We start from the raw sequence: 23,409 nt of genomic DNA, 5'->3' as shown, positions 1-23,409 counted from the left end.
CCAGGTCTCCTGTCCTTTTATTCTATAAAGTTATACATTCTGATGTGGGATGTAGTGGCATCTATTTGATATTCTGCATTTTTCTCACTGGAACTCTTTACACAATCTTTGTTTGATACACATTCTTCAAATATCTTTACCCTTTTTAAGTTTGCCTTTATCAGGCTCTCAAACATATGTTTTGAAGAATAACGGTACTGAAACTTAATGCAGTCCAATATATCTACTTTTTCCTTTGTTATCAGGTTTTTTTGTGAGCTTGCAAAGTCTTTACCTGACCCAGGCTCATGCAGGTGGGCTGGTGGAAAAGGGGAAGCTGTATTTTCATAGAAGCTTTATGTCCCACCTTTCACCTTTAGCCTATAATCATCTTGCCTTGATTTTGTCTATGCTGTGGGGCGGGGATCCAGATTCACTTTCCCATATGAATATCCAGTTGAGCCATTTACTGAAAAGATCTCTGTCTTTTCCCTCATTGGGCTGCAGCGTCACCTTTGCCGAAATATCAACCAATATGGTCCTGGGCTCTGTGTTCTCTGCCATTGGTCTGTCTTCCCTTGGACCAACACCACCCCATTTTAAAGCCTGTGCCTGTATAATAAAACCAGGGTATCAGGTGTGCTGTGGAAATGCGCTGTGTGTGAGTCAGGCCTCTCTCTGTGAAGAAGTTTGAGAAGGATTGAGAGGAGGCACGCCCTGTGCTGGAGAGTCTGCTCGGGCAGCTGGATCTGAAGGAAGAGTGAATATGGAGGTTTCGGGTTTGGAAATAGGTCTCCTTTCACTTTCCCCTCTGACAGATCCTGGAAACAACTTGCATACCTTAGGGTTACGCTTCCCCAGTTTGAGGTCACTGTAGACAAGGCTCTGGAGAGTCCAGCCTCTGCCACCTGCCAAGACACAACTGCTGTGACTCTCCCCACCACACCTGTTCCACCAGGTGCACTGCCGGCTGCCCCCTGCTTCCTGCACCCAGCTCTCTTTCGGGGGAGCACCCTTCCTTCCCCCAGTATGACACATACTCAATCTTAAGTCATATGTTACAGCAAATCGTTCTCGATTGGATCAATGAGAGACTCAACATGCTCACAGTGAAGGCTTTCTCTGAAAGGATGCTCTGAGGGAGAAGCCCCGTATGAGCCCAGAGGACTGTGGCTTCTGCTGTGCATGTATGTGAGCGGGAGAAAGCATGGTACATGCACCAGGACCTCTCCCCCCCCACACACACACACAAGGACACAATCCCGGGATTCCCTGGAACGTGGGCTTCAGACCTCAGTGGTGAAAAAACCCCAAGAGGGATGCATGTGAGGAGGGTCGATGGGGTGTCTGTGGCCAGTGAGAGTACAGATGCCTTCTTCTTCTTTTACTCTTCTCTGTAGTTTCCAGGTTTTCTACACATTATTAATGGCCAGAGCAAAACCAATCAAGTGATGGCCTGATGACCACTGAGAGCATTGTATTTCAAGAGAGAATAATACATTTTAAAAATAAAAAAATAAATTTTAAAAAATAGGCTGGAAAAAAGTGAAAGTTGAAAAAAAATTTTTTCAGAACAAAACTTGAAACAGTTAAACTAAGTGCCAGTGAAAGAATCTGCTGCCTTGTGACACAAAAATATATGTACACACACACATCACACACCTATGTACATACACACACATATATAAACATACACACATATACACATATACAAATTATGTATGTATGTATCCATATTATTGTATAAATACAACACATAAATATAAAAGATTATATAAATCAGTGCATACAAGTTTAACAGGGGATTATTTAGGAAAACTGGAGTGCTTCTGTTGGATTCTTATTTTTTAAAATTTCTTCCCACAACATCAATACTTTGAGGGGAAAAAAAAAGAAAAGAGAACAAAAACCCAGGCTACAGGAGGAAAGCAGGTATATACCACACTTAGGGAGCTGCAATGAGTGTGTACATAGAACTGAATATTTTACTTGATAGAGACGTTTTCATTTCATGACATCAGACATAACAGAATAAGGCAAATCTGAAAAATGAGTGGAATGATAGACTACATGAGGCTGAGCGAGAACCAGAGCAGAGATTCAAGGGGGTCATCACTGGAGGAAGACGGGAATGCGCGGGGGCCACCAGGGAGGGGGCAGGGCCCTGGAATCTGCGTCTGCAGGGCTCTTGCTCTGTCCAGGGCCGGCCCTGCCCCTCAGACGCAGCCGCAGTGACCGTGTGCGCCTCCCTCAGGACTCACAAAGGCAGAGGCAGCAAAGCTGCCGTCAGAGGCAGCAAAGCAGCCTGCACGCCACTGCGCTGACAGTTTAGAGAAAACACTTCATTCTTCCTAACAAAAACCTCTCACACTAGAATTCAGGGTTTTCCCTGTGCACCTGCCCAGTTGCCTGAAGTCACGGGTGGCTACTAGTACTGCTGCTTCCACCGGCTTGTATTTGTTTAGTGTTTTCAAAAATAAACACCCTGGGACTTCCCTGGTGGCGCAGGGGTTAAGAATCCGCCTGCCAATGCCAGGGACATGTATTCGATCCCTGGTCCGGGAAGATGCCACATGCCACAGAGCAACTAAGCCCGTGAGCCACAACTACTGAGCCTGCGCTCTAGAGCCCACGAGCCACAACTACTGAGCCTGCGTGCCACAACTACTGAAGCCTGCGTGCCTAGAGCCCGTGCTCCACAACAAGACCAGCCACCGCAATGAGAAGCCCGTGCACCGCAACGAAGAGCAGCCCCCGCTCGCCACAACTAGAGAAAGCCCGCGTGCAGCAACAAAGACCCAATGCAGACAAAAATAAATAAATAAATTTATAAAAATAAATAAATTAATTAAAAAAACACCCTTTTCACATTGTCTATATAAATGTATATATAATTTTACACTGAGTGACCTTCACAACAATACGGGGAGAGAGGGCATGGGCGGTCCTGTTACTTGTATTTCATGGAGCAGCCAGTAAGCTGGGCCCCCCCCACGGTAAGAACCCCGACCTGTGCATCTCTGAGGCTGCCATTTCCTCCACAGCTTGACAACCGCACTTATTCTGTACATGACTAAAACAACTGGCACCAATGAAAGCAGTGAGAACTCTGGGCACACCAATATATAAGTAATGAGAATTTTTAAAGAACGTTTTAAAATACCGGTCCATCTGGAAAATGTAGCAAAAGAAAGCGTTTTGCTTACATAAATGTTATAAACCAGTACTTGTGACAGTTGTAAGTGAATCTATCGCAGGGTCCAGTGTAGTGAAATTAAATGTTCTCCATAACAAGCAGGTTCAGCTGAGTCGACAGACTGCTCCGTCTGCCAGTTTACCTCATATTCCTAACTTTTTAAAACAGAAATATAGATTATCTTCTATCACCTTAAAAAAAACACAACTCTAATGGAATAATTTTCTTCTATTTCAAAAAATTCAAGAGAAGATGTGCGGATGACCATTCCCAAGTCGCATGGTTAACAGAACTAAGGGCTGACTCGGGTGACGACACAGTTTTGTATTAAAAATCCCTAAATACTCCTCCTCAGATCAGACTTACTGAAAGCACAGACAATAAAGTTTCTTTGCAGAAAGGATGCAGTTTCTCTATCTTGTGAATGTTTCAAAGACAACACAAAATATTTCACATTTTACTTGAGAGAGGTTGGCTTTTCATTTTACCGTGAGCGATCCTGATTTATTAGTCATCCTGTCAGTAGCAAACCAGACAGGCTAACGGTTGTTTTGTATAAGATATTCAGACAATGACAGCATTGCCAGCATAAATAAAGCCCTTTGGCCTCCCTCTCATAAATGACAGATACTGCTCATAAATCTCTGTGATATTCTAATCAGCCCCAAGATGCAGGGATGCAACTGTCTTTTCTTTGCAATGCAGCTATTCCCCCATCACACTCAATGTGGGTAAGTGCTTTTTATTACCGTTTAGTTCAAGCACATTTAATTAGATTGATAAAATTATGAGCCGACGCCATTGGAGTAAAATGATTCAGCCAGCCTCAGAGCTACTTGCATTCACAACCTAGCGCAGCTTTCAGTGTGCCATTAACGTCTGCATCACTGGCTGGGGAAGGGCACAGCTAGTCTTAGTTCTGGTGCATGGGAAGCGGAAGAACAAGCTGCTTTGGCTTCGGTAAATAAGGAGCATAAAGCGGGGAAACCCAGCGCACCGTGCTGACTTCAATGCATTCCATGCCGTCTAACTTCAACAAGCATTCCCTGTGAGGAAATGCTTCCACAAGGGCTGGGTTGAGATCCTGGAATTCTTAAAGGTAAACATTCTTTTTAAATGAATGTTTTTACCTCAGAGCTTAGCCAAATGATTAGCATGATTAGCTATGCGTTATTTAGAATAAGAGTAGGTAGACGGATAGAGTTTTGAAGTAAACTTCTAGGGTGTAACTTACAGGCTCACCTGAGAGACATCAGCATTTCAGAGGCACAGGCTTAAAAGGTCAGGAGACTTTAGAACTCCTGGTTCCTTCTCCTCCAAGACTCTTGACTGAACCTAGACTCTCATAACACTTATCTTCCCAGCATCCTGGGATTGCCAGACTTCTGCTTATTCTTGTGATGACTACCTTTTCCACTTGTGACGTTTCCAAGCCCTTATGAGATCGGACATATTTTTCTGCCCTGGGCTCCTTGTCATTTTGCTTCTGGGGTCAGACAATAAATATACACTATCAGAGTCGCATCACGGGACACTGAAATAGCGAACGAAGCCCAAACACCAGCCGTGAAACCTCATTTCAACAAGACCCACATTGAAGTAACCTCATCCACTCAGTGATACTAAGTGGCAAATACTGTTCAGAATTTTTTTGCAAATTCTATAATCTAGGTTCCATAAGAAATCTATTTCTAAAATTACATAATACGGCTGATTTTATAATTACACAAAATGAGTCTAAACCAAGCCCTGGAAAGGATGAAAACAGTACTTCCAATCCGAGTGTCTGTGTGTCTGTAGAAAGAGAATGAGAGAGGGAATCCCACAGTGATCTTGCCTTTCTGACTTGGGGGCGTTTTCGGAACTAACTTCACTGCAAGTAGCTTTAGTTCATTACGTCTTCGTTCAAACTAGTAATAAATGGTCTTCCAAGGGGCCTTAAAGAGGAGGGGCCTCCACGCAGCTCTTGTCCCCAGAGGCCATGGCCCTGCACTGAGCGGCTGTCAGGTGCTTGGCAGAAGAATAAACAAGGAAAAGAGGGAGAGAAAGTTAAATAACGTCAGACCGCGTCACAGAGAGTCTCACTCACTCATTCATCCTTTCAGTCACAAATCTTTATAAAGTTCCACCATGAACCAAAGTTACGCCCACCCTTGAGCAGCTTCTGTTTGTTAGAGATGAAACGTGGAGAGGGATAACTCATGCAGTCCTGTGCTTAGCGGCCACAGAGAACCTCAGTACCACAAACCCTGTATCTACCGTTCTTCAAGTGTTCTGTTCAAACTTTACTTTCTCATATTTATCGGGCAGCCAAGGGGAGCCCTCAGTTCACAATTCTAACTAAAATACAGAAAGCTGGATGAACTCGTGTTCAATCTTTGAAAGTGAAATAAAATAAAAGAGATGGGAAGATTATATAGTGGGCCCTGAAAATAATGAACCAAAAACACATCTGAAATGACAGACTCTGGGTCCTTTAAATAGCTTAACTCCCCCAAAGCACTACAATCCCCAAAGACGTCAAAAGTTTGCACAATTGTGATCTACAGCCTTAAAACACTTTGTCCCCACAGGACGTACGACAGTGAGGTTTGTCACCATCTGATGCTCCCAGAAAGCGGGAGCAGCACAAGCCCGCCCTGCAAAGTGATGCCTCGGACGGCCAGGAGGTGGACCCGGCCGGCGCTCACCAAGCCACTCACCGCTTCGTGGGGGTCGTGCGGCACCCGGAATCCATGAACACCTGACCCTGAGGTGCTCCGTTCCCCGGCACAGGGGCAGATCTCGGCAGGCTGCGGACAGGGTTGGATGGCGCGGAGGGGCACTTCCCCCTGGGTCACCCTCCCGTCTTGCCGGCTGAGGAATTAAACCACTCTTTGGTCTAGGCTGTATTTTCAGAGCTGATCGCAGCCTTGGAAGACAGAGGTAAGTGTCTCACATCTCACACTTATTTTTGAGCTTTACTATATACCTTCAGAAATGCATTTGTAGTTTGCACGATGACTATGCATTTAGATCGGGGTGGCCTGGCCTTCCTTCATCAGCTTTGCTAACATCTTAACTGAAATCTCTTGTCAATGCACAGTATAGGCAAGAAGGACCCTTAACAGCAGCTGCACGTGCAGGACACAGTGGTCAAGCGCCACGGGGCCGGCGGCAGAGGGCCTGACTCTGCCATGGGCCTCCCTGCAGCCCTGGGTGGTCACTCACGCCTCTGGTCAGTAGCTCCTACCTACGGGATGGCAATAGTAACAGTGCTTCGAGTTTGTTACAGGGACTCAAAGATGGAACCCATGTGAAACGCTCTGCACAGTGCCTGGCACAGAGAGAAACTCAACAATGCTGGTGCATAATTGGTCTCATAACACTGTGGTTTAACAATATGATTTATGATTAAATGACTCTGGTCCGGGTGTTAAATGAAAAGAATAACCTGAACTATACCATGAAAATAGAAATAGTTAATAAAGAAACATAAGTACTGTAAGGCTATTTTTTGAGGGACTAAGGGGATAAATATATATCCCCAACATTTTTATAATATTATAATACAAACACACATATATGCAAGCACATATGAAAATATGTATGTGTATAATTTACTTATGTATGTATGCACATGTACATGTGTATTGTATATGATTATATCTATAAATATATTACATGTAGATGAGTACAGACATACATATGTGTAAATAGACAGATAATTTATGTGTAATCTCAGATGTTCTATGATTGGGCTATTTACAGGTTATATAAAGCTATTTCATATTATTTTAACTTGCTCCTTCTTTCCTGAAACGTATACACATTGCAGTTAATCACTTAAAAGTACTCATGGAGCGCAGGGCATAGTAGGTCCTTAATAAATTATTAACGACAAACTTGCTTCTCTAATAGCTTTAACTGCAAAAGAAAAAGGCCTCTACATATTGGGATTTCAATGTTGATTTTGTTTGTTGTTGGAAGGTAATCTTAATGGTTTTGTTTTCTCCTGAATGCAGAGGACGTGATACATATCTACTCATCATTTGTCCAACTAGTAGACATGGGACATTTGTACCAATAACTCTCCCTTGCTTTATTACGGCTCTATTATGGCTCATGTCTTCAATGATCCAAATCCAGTCTCAGTAAATAATTAAAATGAAAAGAAACGAGGCTCACACATCTGCCTTGGAGATTTGTACGACTGTGGACCGTATTCAAACGGAAACAGTTATTTATTACCACCTTCATTTTAGTAAACCCGAGGGTGAAATGAGCTAAGTTTATTTACCATTTCCATTTACTACTTATCAAAGCTGAAGTGTTTCTTATCTCTTGAGGTTCAGTGTACTGATCTACATATTATTCAGTTGGTAAAGAAACTTATGAAACTGTCATACCAACATAGGAATTGGCCTTTCGGAAATATACATCTCAGAAGTTAATAGTAACCAAATTTTTTGACTCAGAGGTAAAGTTTTATGCTTACTTGGCTCAATTTCTTTAATTTAAATTAAGTGAAAAAAACAACTCCCCCTCAAAAAATTAAATGGATTTTTCCAGCCTTTGAACACCAGGGAAGTTTAATGAACTGTCCATTTCTTCCTTTTATAAAGTCTAATAAACAATGGGGAAAATATTTGAAAGTTTGAGATGATACTCAGAAAATTTAAGGTCGATTTCTCATTTTATTATAAACGTTATATTTTCCTGTCCTACTGAACAGGTAGCAGTCAGTATCAAAAAAGGTTTTAAAATGCAAATTGATTTTTCCCATTTAACAATCATTTAACTGAACATACTATATATTTCTCAGCCTGGGAACCTCATTTGTATGTAAAAAGCAATTGTGTTATTTAATTTTTTTCACTATAACTTTAAAGCTGTTGTACATCTAGATGTGCATTTAAAACAGAAAAAAAATCAAATATATGTATAAATTAAGCCACCTTACGTGCTATAATATTATGCTTTATTTAAACATGAAGTAGTTCTCTTAATTGATGTAATATTTGCCTTTGAACTGCCAAAGGCCTCTCATTCCTGATTTTTCCAGAAAATTTTAGACATAAATATACGTTGTCTTTGAAATCATTTGGTTCTGCTACGATCCTCAAACAAAAGGCGACTCCCTCCCCGACCATCAGCTACTGAATACTTTTTGGAATGAATTACATGCTAGATTAAAGACGCACCTTTTTTTTCTGTCTCTGGTCTCGGTTTTATAACATATAAGACAAATCATGAGAGAAATCAATTCCAAGAGGCAGAACAGCACAGAGATCAGGAACAGGGCTCTCTGCTCGGGTTTCCTGGAACCAAATCCTGACTTGGCGACTCTGTCTGTGAGTCTGGCCACCTTAACCCATCTCCTCCTGGTTTGCATCTAAGTGATGTGTGATACCAAAACTGCATTCCTCATAAGGATTAAATGGGTTAATTTGTGTAAGGCTTTGGGAATCCAGCCTGGAAGATATAGGGGTCCAAGACTAGTCTTACATGAGCTACCATCCACGTGGTGTGAGCACCTAAACGTCTAATAGTCATCAGACTCATCCACCAGCTGGGTCACGTTCCCAGGTTCTCCATAATATCTGCCTTTTGGAGAAGTGAGTTCAAAATAAAGAGTTTGCGAATTTTATCTTAATCACCATGAGAACTCTTGGGAGGATTTAGGCAGCGAAGTGTCATGTTGTGATTTTCATATGCTTAAAGAGGAGTCGGCTGCTGTGAGAGGAGATTGTGGGGATCATTTCATGGGTGTGGGTGGAGGTGACTTGGCGTGCACGGAAGTGACCTGAGTGGGCAGATGTGCTTCCTGGGTGGAGGTGACGGGACTCGATGTAATAAATGTGGGACGGGAGGAGGAGAGACAGTGAGGAGGGGCTGAGGGAGTGTCCAGACTGCTGTCCTGAGCTCCATCCCCCCCTGCATGTGGGTAGCCCAGAGCATCCTCAGACGCACGGCCTGGCTTCTGCTCCTGTTCTCTCTTCTGTGTTCTCTTTTGCCGCAATCTCTGGGCGTCTCTCAGGACTGTGGGGACTCTCGTATATTCTCTCCTTACACTAACCCCACTTACCATGAGATCTATTTAATCCTGAAACTACCTCTTTGTGGCCAGTGGAATGCACAGCCTTGGCTCACCACAGCGCAGCGCATCCCTAGGCAGGTCCTGGCAACGTCACAACCACTGTGCTTTTGTGACGCCCAAAGCATCAGTACCGAGCCAAACGATCACCGCACAGCTTCACCGGTGGCAGCAGGGGACCTCCAACAGGGCCCTTCGACTATAACCAAACACTTCTCCAGACGCTTTTATGACATGACCAATCAAATGTATTTGGTTGCAAATTGTGAATTTTGTATATCTCAGTTACTTACTTTGTATTAAGTCAGTAAGATGAAGAAAACAATACCTTCTCCAGAGGACTACTGTTATCATTGAATGATGTAACACAGACAAATGTTTAGAGTTACCGTTCAGAAAGGTGGTTCTGATTATCGCTATCATCCCACCAGAACAAGCTCAGTCTCTGTGGCAGCGCCGTCTCCTCCATAAAGACTGACCCGGGGCTTCCCTGGTGGCGCAGTGGTTGAGAGTCCACCTGCCGATGCAGGGGACACGGGTTCATGCCCCGGTCTGGGAAGATCCCACATGCCGCGGAGCGGCTGGGCCCGTGAGCCATGGCCGCTGAGCCTGCGCGTCCGGAGCCTGTGCTCCGCAACAGGAGAGGCCACAACAGTGAGGGGCCCGCGTACCGCAAAAAAAAAAAAAAAAAACTGACCCCAGTCCAGGCACACTCGTTACTTCCTCTGTGTCTGTCACCTCTCCCCACAGTGTTTACATCAGGCCATCTGTCTAAGGCCCTGTGCAGATGAGCAGGCGGATGTCCTGGCAGAGCAGGGATGAGTTAGGGTGTGTGCAGGCCTCCCCCTAAGAGCAACTCCCTGGTTGCCCTGTGCCCAGAGGAGAGCCCTCACACACTTTACTGGTGGAATCCAAGACACGTTGTCTGCTTCCCTGTCTCTGAAACTCTGCTTCTCTCTTTCTCTACCCTCAAATCAGGACTTAAAAAGCTATGCTGTGCTTCTTTTTTCTCACAATTGTCATGTAGTTAACCCTTGTGTTGAATGTCTATGACGCCAATCCACTTATTGGCCGCTGTAAACCACCTGCTTTGGAATTCTGGAGACCAGCCTCCAGATGGCAAATAAGCATATGAAAAGATGCTCCACATCAAATGTCACTAGGGAAATGCAAACTAAAACAAGGAGATACCACTACACACCTATTAGAAGGGCCAAAACCCAGAGCACTGACAACAGCAAATGCTGGTGAGGGTGCGGAGCAACGGGAACGCTCATCACTGCTGGCGGGGATGCAGGATGGTGCAGCCACCTTGGAAGTCAGTTTGGCAGCTTCTCACAAAACTAAACATACTCTTATCATATAATCCAGCAACCATGCTCCTTGGTATTTACCCAAAGGATTTGAAAACTCATGTCCACAAAAACCTATACACGGATGTTTATAGCAGCTTTATTCATAATTGCCAAAACTTAGAAGCAACCAAGATGTCACTCAGCAAGTAAATGGATACAAACGGTGGTTCATCTGACAATGGAATATTATTCAGCTAAAAAGAAATGAGCTATCAGGCCATGAAAAGACATGACAAAACCTTAAATGCATATTACTAAGTGAAAGAAGCCAATCCGAAAAGGCTACTGTGTGATTCTAACTATATGACAGTCTGGAAAAGGCAAAACTATAGAGACAGTAAAAAGATTAGTGGTTGCCAGGAGTTGAGGGGTAGGGATTGTCTCAACAGTGCCTTACTGACTCTCAGGAATGCAATAATTATTTGCAAAAAAGAAAAAAACAGGTTAAAATGACGGCAAGGAAAATAAAACGTATGGAGGAAAGTCGATTAGTTTTTGTAAACATTTATATGTTCATACCTAAAATGTTCAAATAATTTTAACATGACCAAAACACTATACACAAAAACGTCAATATATTAATATTATAATAGAAGCCCATGAGATCTATTTTGCAAATATCTTAAGAGCAAAAATATTGTATATGTAAAAATACTATGTAGTTTTCAATGTTTAGAAACTAAGCAGTTAGATTATTTCCAATTTGAGGCAGTTTTGTAGAGCAGCAATGAGACTCTTGGTATAAATTGTGTGTGTGGGCATGTACACGTGTGCGTGTGCGTGTGTGTGTGTCAACTTTCGTTCTTTTTGGCTTTGTGTTATGGACTTGATTATTATTTTTTAAGACGAGTCTGAGAATGAACCCAAACTTTTGACCCTTTTAAGAATATTATTACATACTGTAAATAGCATTCCAGAAAACCCACCCCACTTCACAAATCAGTGATATATTTATTGAGCATCAGTGTGTTATGCAGAACGGGTGATAAAAAAATAGACTGGGCGTTGCCTTGAACCTCACGGAACTTACAGTGAGATGGGAGATGCAGAGGAAGCTCGTGTTGAATTACGTCTTAATGTTTTGTGTAGAGTGCTTCATTTCTCAATATCCTCTTAACTGCATCCCTCCAAAGTGAAAATGGCAGCACAGTCAGGATTTGCTGTGTAAATTTCATGGTCTAGGTGCTGATGGAACCAACATGATTCCATATGACTCACCTTCAAGACTGTAGAGCTTATGGTAAATGGTCAGAGTGGCTGATATGGAATAAATTGGCGTTAACATGACCACACTGCCAGAGACGAGCCCTCACACACTGTGGGAGAGGACCTCGCACTTTGGAGCCTAGAGTTCTCACCAGCGCGTTCTGTTCCTCTTTAGATCTGCAAAGTCGGGCATGAGCGTTAGAACACTTACCTTTACACGTTGGGGGCTTCCCCCTGTTACTCCACAATCCATCTTCTTGACACACAGCTGTAGCCTGTTGACCGGCGTCCAGCTTAAAGCCCTCGTTACACTCATAGGTCACTTTACTATCCAACGTGAACTCATTCCCCGTGAATGAGCCGTTTCCTGGGGACTCCGGGATTCCACAGGACACAGCTGAAAAGAAATGAAGGAAGCACAGGGTTATTCTGACAGATTATGAAATTTTCCTCTTTTCTTTTTCTATTTTTCATCTCAAAGATGTATAAAAACTGTTAGATATTTGCATTTCTCACGTGTGTCATAAGTATGCACATTTCCAAAGTTGTAAGGGTCTTAAGAGTGAATGGGAAACAATGGAAAATGGGTCAAAATACAGTATCTTTAAATTTATTTTTCCAGAAGGTATGTCTGATAGCTCTCATGCAGTTTAATCACATGGACACGCCTTACTATATGGCCGTGGTCAAGAGAACAGTGTGATGAATGCTACTTTATTTAATCCTAGAAAGAAAGCATAGAATAATATCTCTACCATCACAAATGTATCACCATATTGATCCCTTGGTTTCGAGACTTCATAGGAATCAGAGCAAAGAACGGCCCACCTCAGGTCTCAAAAACCTCCCCCAGCTTAAGTCTTCCCGCCCACCAACTCGCCAAAGACTCATTTTCCTTAAAGCACCAGGAAATTCTGTTAAACGGCAAATATTACCTTAGCTAAGAGCATCAAAGCATCCATTGTCATAAAATGTATTAGTTATAAACTATCTGTCAGAAAACAGGTCTGCGGAACTAAGGAATTAAGGGGAGATCTTAGAACAGAAGGCTCAGTCCTACAGAGATACGCAGGCTAGCTTTTACATGAAAAGGTCAGGCAAGAAAGGGGTGTGAATGAAAAAGAAATTTTTAAAAACTAGTAAGATGGAGGGAGAGGTCAATATGAGCACTTCCTTCTTAAATTTGCTAGCTCTGATCCAGACTTATCTGCTACGAGATAAACAAACAAAAACAATTCTCAAGTTAAATAAGTTACAGTAAGGAACACAGAGTAATGCAAGGGGATAAGAAGGAATTCCCAACAACACACCCAATTCAGGCGCTCTTGTCAAAGGGAAGCTCTGCAATCACTAAATTAAGGATCTTCTTTTACTCAATCAAAACCTAAGATATTATGGATTTTAAGTCATCATGGGTTTTAAATTTAGATTATTTAAAGATTTTCCCACAGATTACAATGAGAATATACACACAGTATGATAAAGCTGGAAGGATTGGTTGAAAGAGTTTACATAAAAATACAATTTACAGGTAAGGAAGAGAAAGATAAAATGACCTGCCTGGGTTAGCACAGCTACCTTGTTTAAAACCTGGGGCCGGGGACTTCCCTGGTGGTGCAGTGGTTAAGAACCTGCCTGCCAATGCAGGGGAAATGGGTTTAAGCCCTGGTCCAGGAAGATCCCACATGCCGTGGAGCAACTAAGCCCGTGTTCCACAACTACTGGGCCTGCGCTCTAGAGCCCGTGAGCCACAACTACTGAGCCTATGCTCTAGAGCCCACGAGCCACAACTACTGAGCCCACACACCTGGAGCCCGTGCTCCGCCACAAGAGAAGCCACCATAATGAGAAGCCGGTGCACTGCAACGAAGAGTAGCCCCCGCTCGCCGCAACTAGAGAAAGCCCGAGTGCAGCAAAGAAGACCCAATGCAGCCCAAAATAGATAAGTAAATAAATTTATAAAAAACAACAACAAGAAAAAGTAACACCTAGGGCCGGAGAACGGACCTGATTCCCAAGTGAGACCACCTTCTGCTCTACAGGAGCCCAGGCCACCTGTGGTTCAGTGTCAGTTTTTTGGTTGTTGTCTTTGTTATTTTTTCTTTATCAAAATCTTCAATGAATGCAATGGGAAATTATCAGAGGAGTAAAAGAAAATGTAGTGCTGATAAAAATCAAACTTCTGGGAAAAGCCAAGCTCTAAAATTTCTCTTGTGCTTAAATTTATGATCAGCTATTTCAACCACCTGAAATATACATAGTGTGTGTGTGTGTGTGTGTGTGTGTGTGTGTGAGAGAGAGAGAGACAGAGAGAGAGAGAGAGAGAAGCATAATAAAAATTTGCAAATGGAAAACAAAATAACATAGACATATGGACATCATTTTGGACAAAGTATTGAAAATAATTGAATTATAACCTTTGGCTTTCCAAAGCCACTGCTTTGCCAAGGCAATGTATCAGTGTGAAGGCTGCTAAGTATTTTGCAAAATATTCAGCTCTAATTACTGAATGTAATAAATGTCCTTTACGATCAAGATCTCAGAGTATTGCCTGCCAATGTCTTGTCTCCTCACCATTTTCTCTGAGATTTCGCTCTAATAATCATTTGTTCATTCTCGCAAACCTTAATTTCTCTGCCACTCACTGAAGCGTGCCCAGCGTCCTGCTTCCTTACAATTCTCATCTGGAGAGAACACCGAATGAAATGACATTTCTCTGGCAGGTTAAATGGGAAAGATGACATCCATTCTACAAGCACACAGGAAACCCTACCTTGAAAGGATTCAGACCCAGGAGGCCAAAACAGAACAGCTTTATAACTACTTCTGTTAAATCTGGAAGCTTATTGCACAAGTGAACCCTGATTCCTAGGACTTAAGAAGGTCCCACTTCATGTTGTCTGATCAACAACTGGGAATCTTTTTTGGCCTCGAGCTGTAGGTTTTAGATCCTAGAGTGTCCTAACATCAGGCTATGTGGCACAGCTCAAAACAGAGGTTGGCACTCTATTAAAAATGGAATTCTTACACTTCTGATTCAATGAAGAATAGATGGAACAATTCTCATAGACTTATAAATTCAGGCTTATGGGATGAAGGCAGTTTTCTGCTAAAATCCAGTATTCATTCATCTATTCATTCATCCAGAAATTCCGCATGATAACTATTACATGGCAGATATTCCTCAGATAATTTTTAAACGTCAGTTAGCTAAATGTATACAACTTTCAAGACCTGGAGAATTTTCTTACTTTTGGCATAGCTGAAGGGAGTAAAGTTTCTTGTGTTTTTGCTTGTTTTGTTTTTTATTGTACTAACATAGCTTTATATTGTCTGACAACCCAGACCAATGATCACATCCTCATATCATGAAATTTACCTTCTGTTTGAGAGTACAGGTTTTAAAGTCAGACATCTGACTCAGCTCTAGCCTCTGGCATTCGCCAGCTCCATGACCTGAGTTACTTAATGACTCATTTCACTGCTCTCAGGCTAATAATACTCACCCCAAAGGTAACTGTGACGACTGCACGAAGTAATGTGCACAACACCACTAGCACTGTACTGACACCACGTAGGCACTCAGTAAACGACAGAATATTAACTTTATGTGCACGCATCTATACACACGATTTTTACTTATTTCTTTTGTAAATAAAGATATGAATTGCAAGGAACAACTCCTTTTAATACATTTGTTAAAAGAGAGCAAAATGTAAATCAGAAGGAAGCTGGTTTATTTCTATCACATATCTCATGAGAGAGTTGTCATTTTGGTTTCAAATAAATGGAAGAGACACTCCAATTTCCATTGTTGCAGCCTCCTTTAATAGTGCAAAATCCATGTGGGATTTTTTCTTTTCATATTTAAGGCCTTAAAAGGAGCAATTTTTCTTGTCTCTGCAAGTTTAAAACACTTCTCTTATTGTTTCCTACTTCTTTCAAATACTTGTTCTCCGAAACTTACAATGGCTCCTTCTTTCTGCTGCTCCTCAGAGGCTCCAACATCTCACCATTTGCTTTGCTTTTCTTTTTTCTTTTTTTTTTTTTTTGTTTCCCCTTCAAAAAGCTCAGTGATTCCTGGGCTTGAACTATGGCCTTAGACTTGTGATTCTCATATCTTGACATCCACGTTATCACCAGCTGCCTACTGAATTTCCACTTGGGCTCTGCCCACGCCTCAAGCCAGATTTGTGCATATCCTAGGTTGGTAGCTGTCCCTCACACAGCTGTCCTGACAGACTGCCTCAGTAAACCGTTCTCCCAGTAATTCGGTAAGTCGAGCGAGGTCCTTTTTTTTTTTTTTTTTTTTTGTGGTACGCAGGCCTCTCACTGTTGTGGCCTCTCCCGCTGCGGAGCACAGGCGCCGGACGCGCAGGCTCAGCGGCCATGGCTCATGGGCCCAGCCGCTCCGCGGCATGTGGGATCTTCCCGGACCGGGGCACGAACCCGTGTCCCCTGCATCGGCAGGCGGACTCTCAACCACTGCGCCACCAGGGAACCCCGAGCGAGATCCTTTGATTCAGCAGGAAGTAGGAGGGTTCTTTCCTCCTACTGCTCTCATGTGGTTGACTGACAATCGTTGTCTGAATATTTAAAAGTTTACTTCACACTCTCTTTTTTCTCATTTCCCATTACCAGTATCCTAGTTCGCATCCCCATTACCTCAAAATGGTCTATCTTTCTGTTATCTGGACCCCACTTGCAGGGCTAGGGCAAACCCAGAGGAAGGCCACCCATAACAGTATAAAACAGGGAAGAGAATGAGTGTCCTGAAGCAGGGTTTCCTGTGGTCTGGTTAAGGTAAGAGCCACGTTAGGTAACAAGGTCTGAAATGGGGCATCCAGGAGGTAATCCAATAGGTACCCAGATGGTAATCAAAAAGACAGAGCCGAACCTCAAATATGACAGGAGCATTGCCACGTGTGAAGGGCCGCTGATCAGCTCTGGAGCTGGAAATGCACGGTAAAGAAGAGGATGTGGTGAGAGGCGCAGAAGGGGGTCTGAGCTGCAAGAAAACACGGCAGCCCTCTCTCACACTCTGCCTCAGGCGCACGGAAGGAAAAAGCCAGTTTCCCAAATGGTGACCTGTGAATTGCTGAGGGGTCTTAAGTATACACTGCAAGCATATGAGAGTTTCTGATTAAGACATATGTATATATGTGTGCCTTTATATATGTATATGCACATATAGTCAAAAATTACGAGAATATTCTAGATTGTCTAGATTACTATCTATAATTGGGTTCTACTATGTATCAGGGCTTGCATTTGCTCTTGTATTTATAATCATGTTGGAGCCAAGTAATTTGTTATAATCTAAGGAGAAAAATGCCAGAGGCAGACAATATAGAAATCATGGGCCTGCTTCTAGTGAAAGCCAAATGACTTTACAGCAGGTAATAAAAATATAAGCTATATAGTTGTTCATATGGTGAAAATGATAAAAAGGTTGATTCTTAATATTGTATGTATGTGTATATAACTGGCCAAGTCACACTTTTCTTAAGCATAAAAGAGATTCCGTAAGAGATTAAACCTGAGGTGGCATCTGTGTTATAGTGAAAGGCTCCCTGCAGATGCAAACCTAGAGTCGTCCGTGTGAACACTGACACCAGTGGTTCTCGTGGCCACGAATTCCTGCTCTGAAGTCCATTAAATTCCGCAAATATTTTAACAGTTATCATCTTGGCTTAAGCATTTTCACGTGTAAGATGAAGAAGCTGAACTACGTCATCTCTACAGCCTTATCTCTAAATGTTCATGATTCTACCCAAAGTCTCCCTCAGCACACACAAGACAGACGTGTCTGTCCTATACTCCATTCCCTTCCCTCCACATTGCTGTACAGCGTGATTTCTAAACCATCACAAAATGAGTATGGCAAGTGAAAGTACACAGGAAGATCCAGCTCCCTCTCACAAGTTTTCTGAATTTGTGCGGTATTACCTAAGCGCGGTAGAGCAACAAGCGTGTTCTCTGACTCCCAGCAGGCCATTATTTTACTTTTGAAAGTCAACACAGAATTATTTTGTTTAACAAACATTTTAAAACATAGATAAATGTTTGCATGGCTGTTAATGGTGTCTAACCCTGTATTGGGGTCCAGTTCTGAACCATCTGAGATCCCATGAGTAAAACGGAGTTATTATTAGGGCGCCATCTTTAAACAGCAGACATTCCATTAATCACTCAAGCAGACCCAAGGTGACATTTTCATGATCGGCCTAAGGAGGACCTCGGTAAAAGTGGCATTTGCATATAATACGGCTCAAGAGTGTGTCTTGTAATAAGCACCTCCCAGGGGACAAAAGCCAGGAACACTGTTGGATTTAATCAATGAGCCTTGCATACCTTTGTTAATGGGTCAGAAGAGACCACGCCCTCAGCTAATGAGTTAGTTACACTGGCTTCAGGCACGAATAGTGCAAGATGGTTTACAAGCATTTTGAGTTTGATTAGCAAAGAGTTATCTAATCCCATCAACTTGTTCTGTAGAAACTACCAGTTTCTTTTTAGTAATAATATAGATGATATACAAAACGAATAAATAAGTTCACATTTAAAACAATATTTAATAGGGTATAAAATTAGGCTCAAAAATGTCTGCATCGCAAAGAACAAGTCATCTCCGCCACTGTCTTCTAAACAAAACTTCATCACCATTTTCAGCGCGTTGGAATCATGTAACATAACGTGATCATCCCAAGGAGAGCATGGAAGCCCCCATGAACGTTTATTTCAGGGAACAAGTCCAGGGAGACTTTCGAGGCCATGTTGAGCATTGTTAGGTTTCCAGGCATGTTTTCAGGACACAAAGCAAATCTAAACGTCCTGCGTAGCCTGGTCCACGTCTTTGCTTCATGCCCATCACCCAAAGGTGAGCACTGGTGTGGAAACATTACCACTGTGCACACGTGGATGTGGAATGAAAGCTTGTGCCATGATTTCAAATCAATCTCAACTTAAAACGCTATAGGAAACAAGGCTGAGAGTTGAAAGAACATGGATTCAGACCTAGGAGAGTCTGAGTTTGTTATTTGTCTGTTTACGACTTGGAAATTTACCTGACTTATCTGAGCTTTGATTCCTCATCTGTAAAAGGAGAAACATCAACGTTCCTTACAGGCTAATGTGGCAGAATGTACAGTATAAGCCACACAGCAAAACATCAGGCATGTTATCAGGACTCGAGCTCTCTTTCACTATGAAAAAAAATAACTTTCCTTCAGATTTAATACAAAGGGAAGCATTCTTCAACTCTCTAGATTAGGGTCAACTAAAAACTAAACAGTATGAAGGAATGTTTTCCCTTCCATCACAAATACAGAGGAAACATTTGATAGTGAATCCCTCAGATCCCTCATGCCACCATCAAGAGAAATTAGGTGGTTCTGGGCCAAAAGTGGGGGGACCTGGAGGGCGATGCTGGCTGTGCCTGGTGCCCCAGTGCCTCCTCAAAGAGCCACACCAGGTTCCAGGCTCAGGAGAATCAGCACCGAGCACCGGAGTCAGAGAAGCATCCACACCAGGAGGAGGTGGGCTCAGATGAAGTCACTGAGAAATCGCTCACCTGCAAACAACATTATCACCTTTATCAGTAGAACACCTAGCATTCCTTGGTCAACTACACAATTCCTCCCATTGTGACAAGTTCTTTTACTTGTATGACCTCATTTAATCTCAAAAATACCCCAATAAGTAAATTAAATTATTATTTTTTATTACTACTATGACGGTTAATATTACTTGTCAGCTTTACTGGGCTAAAGGGTGCCTAGGAGCTGGTCAAACATTATTCCTGGGGTGTGTCTGTGAGGATGTATGCAGACTAGATTAGCATTTGCTTCTCAGAGGAGTGAAGAGCACCCGCCCCCATTCGGGTGGGCGTCATCCAATCCTGAGGCCTCAGTACAACCAGAAGGCAGAGGAAGGCGGAATTCCCTCCCTCTGCTTGAGCTGGGACGCCCAGCTTGTCCAACTCTTACGTCGGGGCTCCCGGCACTTTCCCTGCTGCCCCTCCCACTGGATTCCCTGGTACTTGGACTGAATCACACCACTGGCTGCCTGGGCCTCCAGCCTGCAGACTGCAGGTCACTGGGCTTCTCTGCTCCATCAGCAGCAGTAGGGGACCTGGGCTTCTCTGCTCCGTCACCATGAGGACCAGCTCCTACAGTAAGCCGCCCCTTGTGCACATCTGCGCACACCCTACCGTTGCTGCTTCTCTAGAGAACCCTGACTGATATGACAACTAAGGAAAATGAGCATTAGGAATGTCCTGCAAATTGCCCCAATTCTTATAACTAGTAAACAGCTGTGTCGGAGGGCATCTCTCAGGGTATCTGATGCCAAAGCAGGTATCTCAGCTACTGTCCTGTACTGTCGCCAAGGTGCCATCTGCTCTGTTTCAGTGTATTCATATCTTTTTTATTTTCAATGTCCAACCACCGGCAATAAATAAATAGATGGATAAATAAATAGGTCAGAATACATTTTCAAAGTGTAAATCTGAAAATATAAAGGCCACGTTGAATTTGAGAATTACTGATATTTCTGGACTCTTTTTTTTGTTTCTGTTTTATTTCCCTTGTCTTCTCTGATTTCCCAAACACTAAGCAACATCTCACGTGATGCTCAGCCAGCATCCAATACACCATTAATACTGGGCTGAAGGCTGAGTGAGAAAATCATAATAAGAGAGGTGGTAAAGGGCTGGAATCACCTCCAGGTCCGTGGGATTTAACAGGTCACACTGTTTTTATTTGTTTTATGGGGACAGGTGTGAAGTCAGACACTTTAGAAAGAGCATTTACTAGCATAAGAAATATCCACCCATTTGTCTTGAGGGATAAAGGTGAACACTTCTGAAAACGAGGGCAGACAGAGGGAAGTAATGGCTTGTATGTACAGACATTAACTCAAACAGATGGGCAACTTAAAAACACAGGCAGTTCTGAAATGGAAAATGAAGAAAAACAGGATTTGGTTGAGAAGCATCTTTAGCTGCTCTAAACCTCTTGAAAATATTTAGTACATCGTAGCCCAAGGAAGGAAAAAAACCCAAAAAACACTTAATCATTTGAAGCAAACAGAAGAGCTCTGGAAAGGAAGGGATGCAGTACGTGGGCAGACAAATGACTAAAGACAAAGAGAGGCTCTGACTTGGCAAATGCTGCCTCTTGGCCGTTTCCTTAGGGGCAAATCCATTGCTTCCGCAAGGCTGTAGGAAGCAGCTGATGCCCACCCCTCTGCTTTGGAGAGTCACAGGAAGGCACAGGTGTGAACATTTAAAAAGAAAAGGGCCACTTCTTAGGAACAAAGAAATAAAACAAAGTTCCATTCAATAAAAAGCAAGACCCTGGGGACAGAAGCTGAAGGAAAGCAGTGACACTTCTGTGTGTTACATGCCAGCTCTGACCCAGTTACCTCTGGTCACTGCCCCACAGAGATCACCCTCCTGTGGGGATGGGACCCTAATGCACCTTCAGTCTGGTGTCATGAGAACTCGCCAGGGATCAGAACACTTTGTTTATGGCGGGTTTTCATGGGATCTGGAATCCTGGGGCATATTTCATCTAACTTGGTAGGTGGGATGACAGGACAGGAACCTGCTCTGGAACCTCATCAAATCATTGCACATGCTGCTCTGATCAGGGACAGCTCCCTTAACCTGTTTCAGCCTTAGCTTCGCCACCTGCAAAATAAGGACAATAAAGACCCTTGGAAACGGCTGCCAGTGCTCAGCTCAAGTTAGTGGGACAGTGCGCACAGCATCAATCCACTGTCCTCCGACTTTCATGAGTGAAACAGCAGAGCCGCAGAGGAGAGCAAGGTGCCTGGCAGAGTGTGGACCATTAAATATGTTTTTAACAAAATGAACTCTGTGGGTCTAATAAATTCTTAAAACTGCTGACCTGAAATTTTGGCTGCATTTTACTAAAAAAAAAAAAATAAAGAACACAGAAAATAGACAAGCAATAAACATGTGATGCAACTATGAAAGGTTGTTAAGAAGGATGATGGAACTAAGGAAACTAGGCAATTTCACTGTAAAAAATAATGTAAATATTTTGTGACTTCCGTTTTCCCCTATATATGTCCAGAAAGAAAATCTCATGACCTTCTGTCACTAATTTCTCCAGTTTTTCACAATTTGCAAACTTTCTTGCCCCAAGATCCAAACACTGCTGCTGGAGTTGATTCAGTTCTTGCTGCTGAGGTGGAGAGGAGAGGGGTAGGGATTTCACGGGGCAGAGAGGGGATCACACGTGCTGGTCCATTTGGGCTGCCACAGCAGAGACCGCATACCTGGGGCTTGAACAACAGAAATGTGTGATCACACAGTTCTGGGGGCCAGCAGTTGGAGATCAAGGTGTCAGCAGGATTAGTTCCTTCTGAGGGGCTTGAGGAAGACTGCTCCTTCCTCCTTGGCGTGTAGATGGCTGTCTTCAACCTGTGTCTTCACAAGGTCGGCCCTCTGGGTCCCAATTTCCCTCTCTTATCATGACAGCAGTCATGTTGGAGTGGGGCCCACCCTAATGACCTCATTTTCACTTGGTCACCTCTGTAAAGACCCTTTATCCAAATACAGTCACATTTTGAGGTCCTGGGGATTAGGACGCCAACATATCTCTTTTGAGGGGGGCACAATTCAGCCCTGACACCTGTAGCAGTCAGACACGCCTGAGGTGCGCTCTGCCTGGTGTCACACACCTAACCACAGGGCTCTCCAGGCTGTATGCCTTGTGCACAGGGCTGTTCTTCTGGAGGCTATTCCTGTAGTGTGGTTATTACTGTATTTGAAAGTTGAAGATGACATCACCACTGGCCTAATTTCAAGCTGTGTTTCTTGCCGATAATACCATTTATGTTAGAAGCCTTACTGAGGAAAGCGATTGATGAGAGAGTGGAGCCATACGCACTCATTCGTAAGCTCACATCGATGCCAAGTATGGTCCAGGCACTGTGCAAAATGCTGGGATTCACATTTAGACAAAATCCCTCTCTTTAAGAATGGGGATTGTTAACACGTGTTCCTTAGACACCTGCGCCAAGTTTACCTGGGGTGCTTGTACGATTGCAGATTCCAGCTCCTGGGGACCCGCTGAGTCAGATTTGGGGGGCACTTGGAAGTTAGGGATCTATACGCCAGATGGTTCTTGTGAACTTTGAAGAACCACTGGTCCAGGAGAAGCAATCTACAGACACACAGGACAAAAGGCAGTGGCGAGGTCACAGCACGCACAAGAGGGTGCTCAGGACCCGGGGTAGGGGCACCTCAGTCCCCCAGAGACAGAGAAGCCTGGGGACTTGATGAGGAGCAATTAAAAGGCGATCGGCAATCCACATACAGACGAAGTGCTCCGATGTCTCATTTTGAGTATTGTGAGAAATCAGAGAAACCTATTCCCAGCTCAGTTACTTAAATATTATTGATGTTAACTAGACATTTGTAAAATCTCTGCTTGAAAGCACGTCAACAAGTACTTCCTGAAGACACTCACTGATGAAATTATGTTTCTATCCTGTAAGGTTCCTTTTTTAGGGGTACCTGTTAGTACCTGGCTCCAGCGTAAAGATTTCATGTCAACTGTTTC

The 23,409-nt window shown here is 43.2% G+C and overlaps 1 protein-coding gene across 2 annotated transcripts in view; it reads right to left on the bottom strand.

Moving 5' to 3' along the window:
- Positions 1-23,409, bottom strand: part of CSMD1 (CUB and Sushi multiple domains 1) — a 1,753,128-nt gene that overhangs the window by 71,671 nt on the left and 1,658,048 nt on the right. For both annotated transcript variants that reach the window (XM_060291350.1, XM_060291351.1), the window contains exon 50: positions 12,024-12,209. In XM_060291350.1, coding sequence (XP_060147333.1) covers positions 12,024-12,209 — 186 coding nt within the window. The remainder of the gene's footprint in view (positions 1-12,023; positions 12,210-23,409) is intronic.

This window comes from Globicephala melas, chromosome 21 (assembly GCF_963455315.2).
Source record: "Globicephala melas chromosome 21, mGloMel1.2, whole genome shotgun sequence".
Classification (NCBI taxonomy): Eukaryota; Metazoa; Chordata; class Mammalia; order Artiodactyla; family Delphinidae; genus Globicephala; species Globicephala melas.
This window is presented reverse-complemented; position numbering and strand designations above follow the sequence as displayed.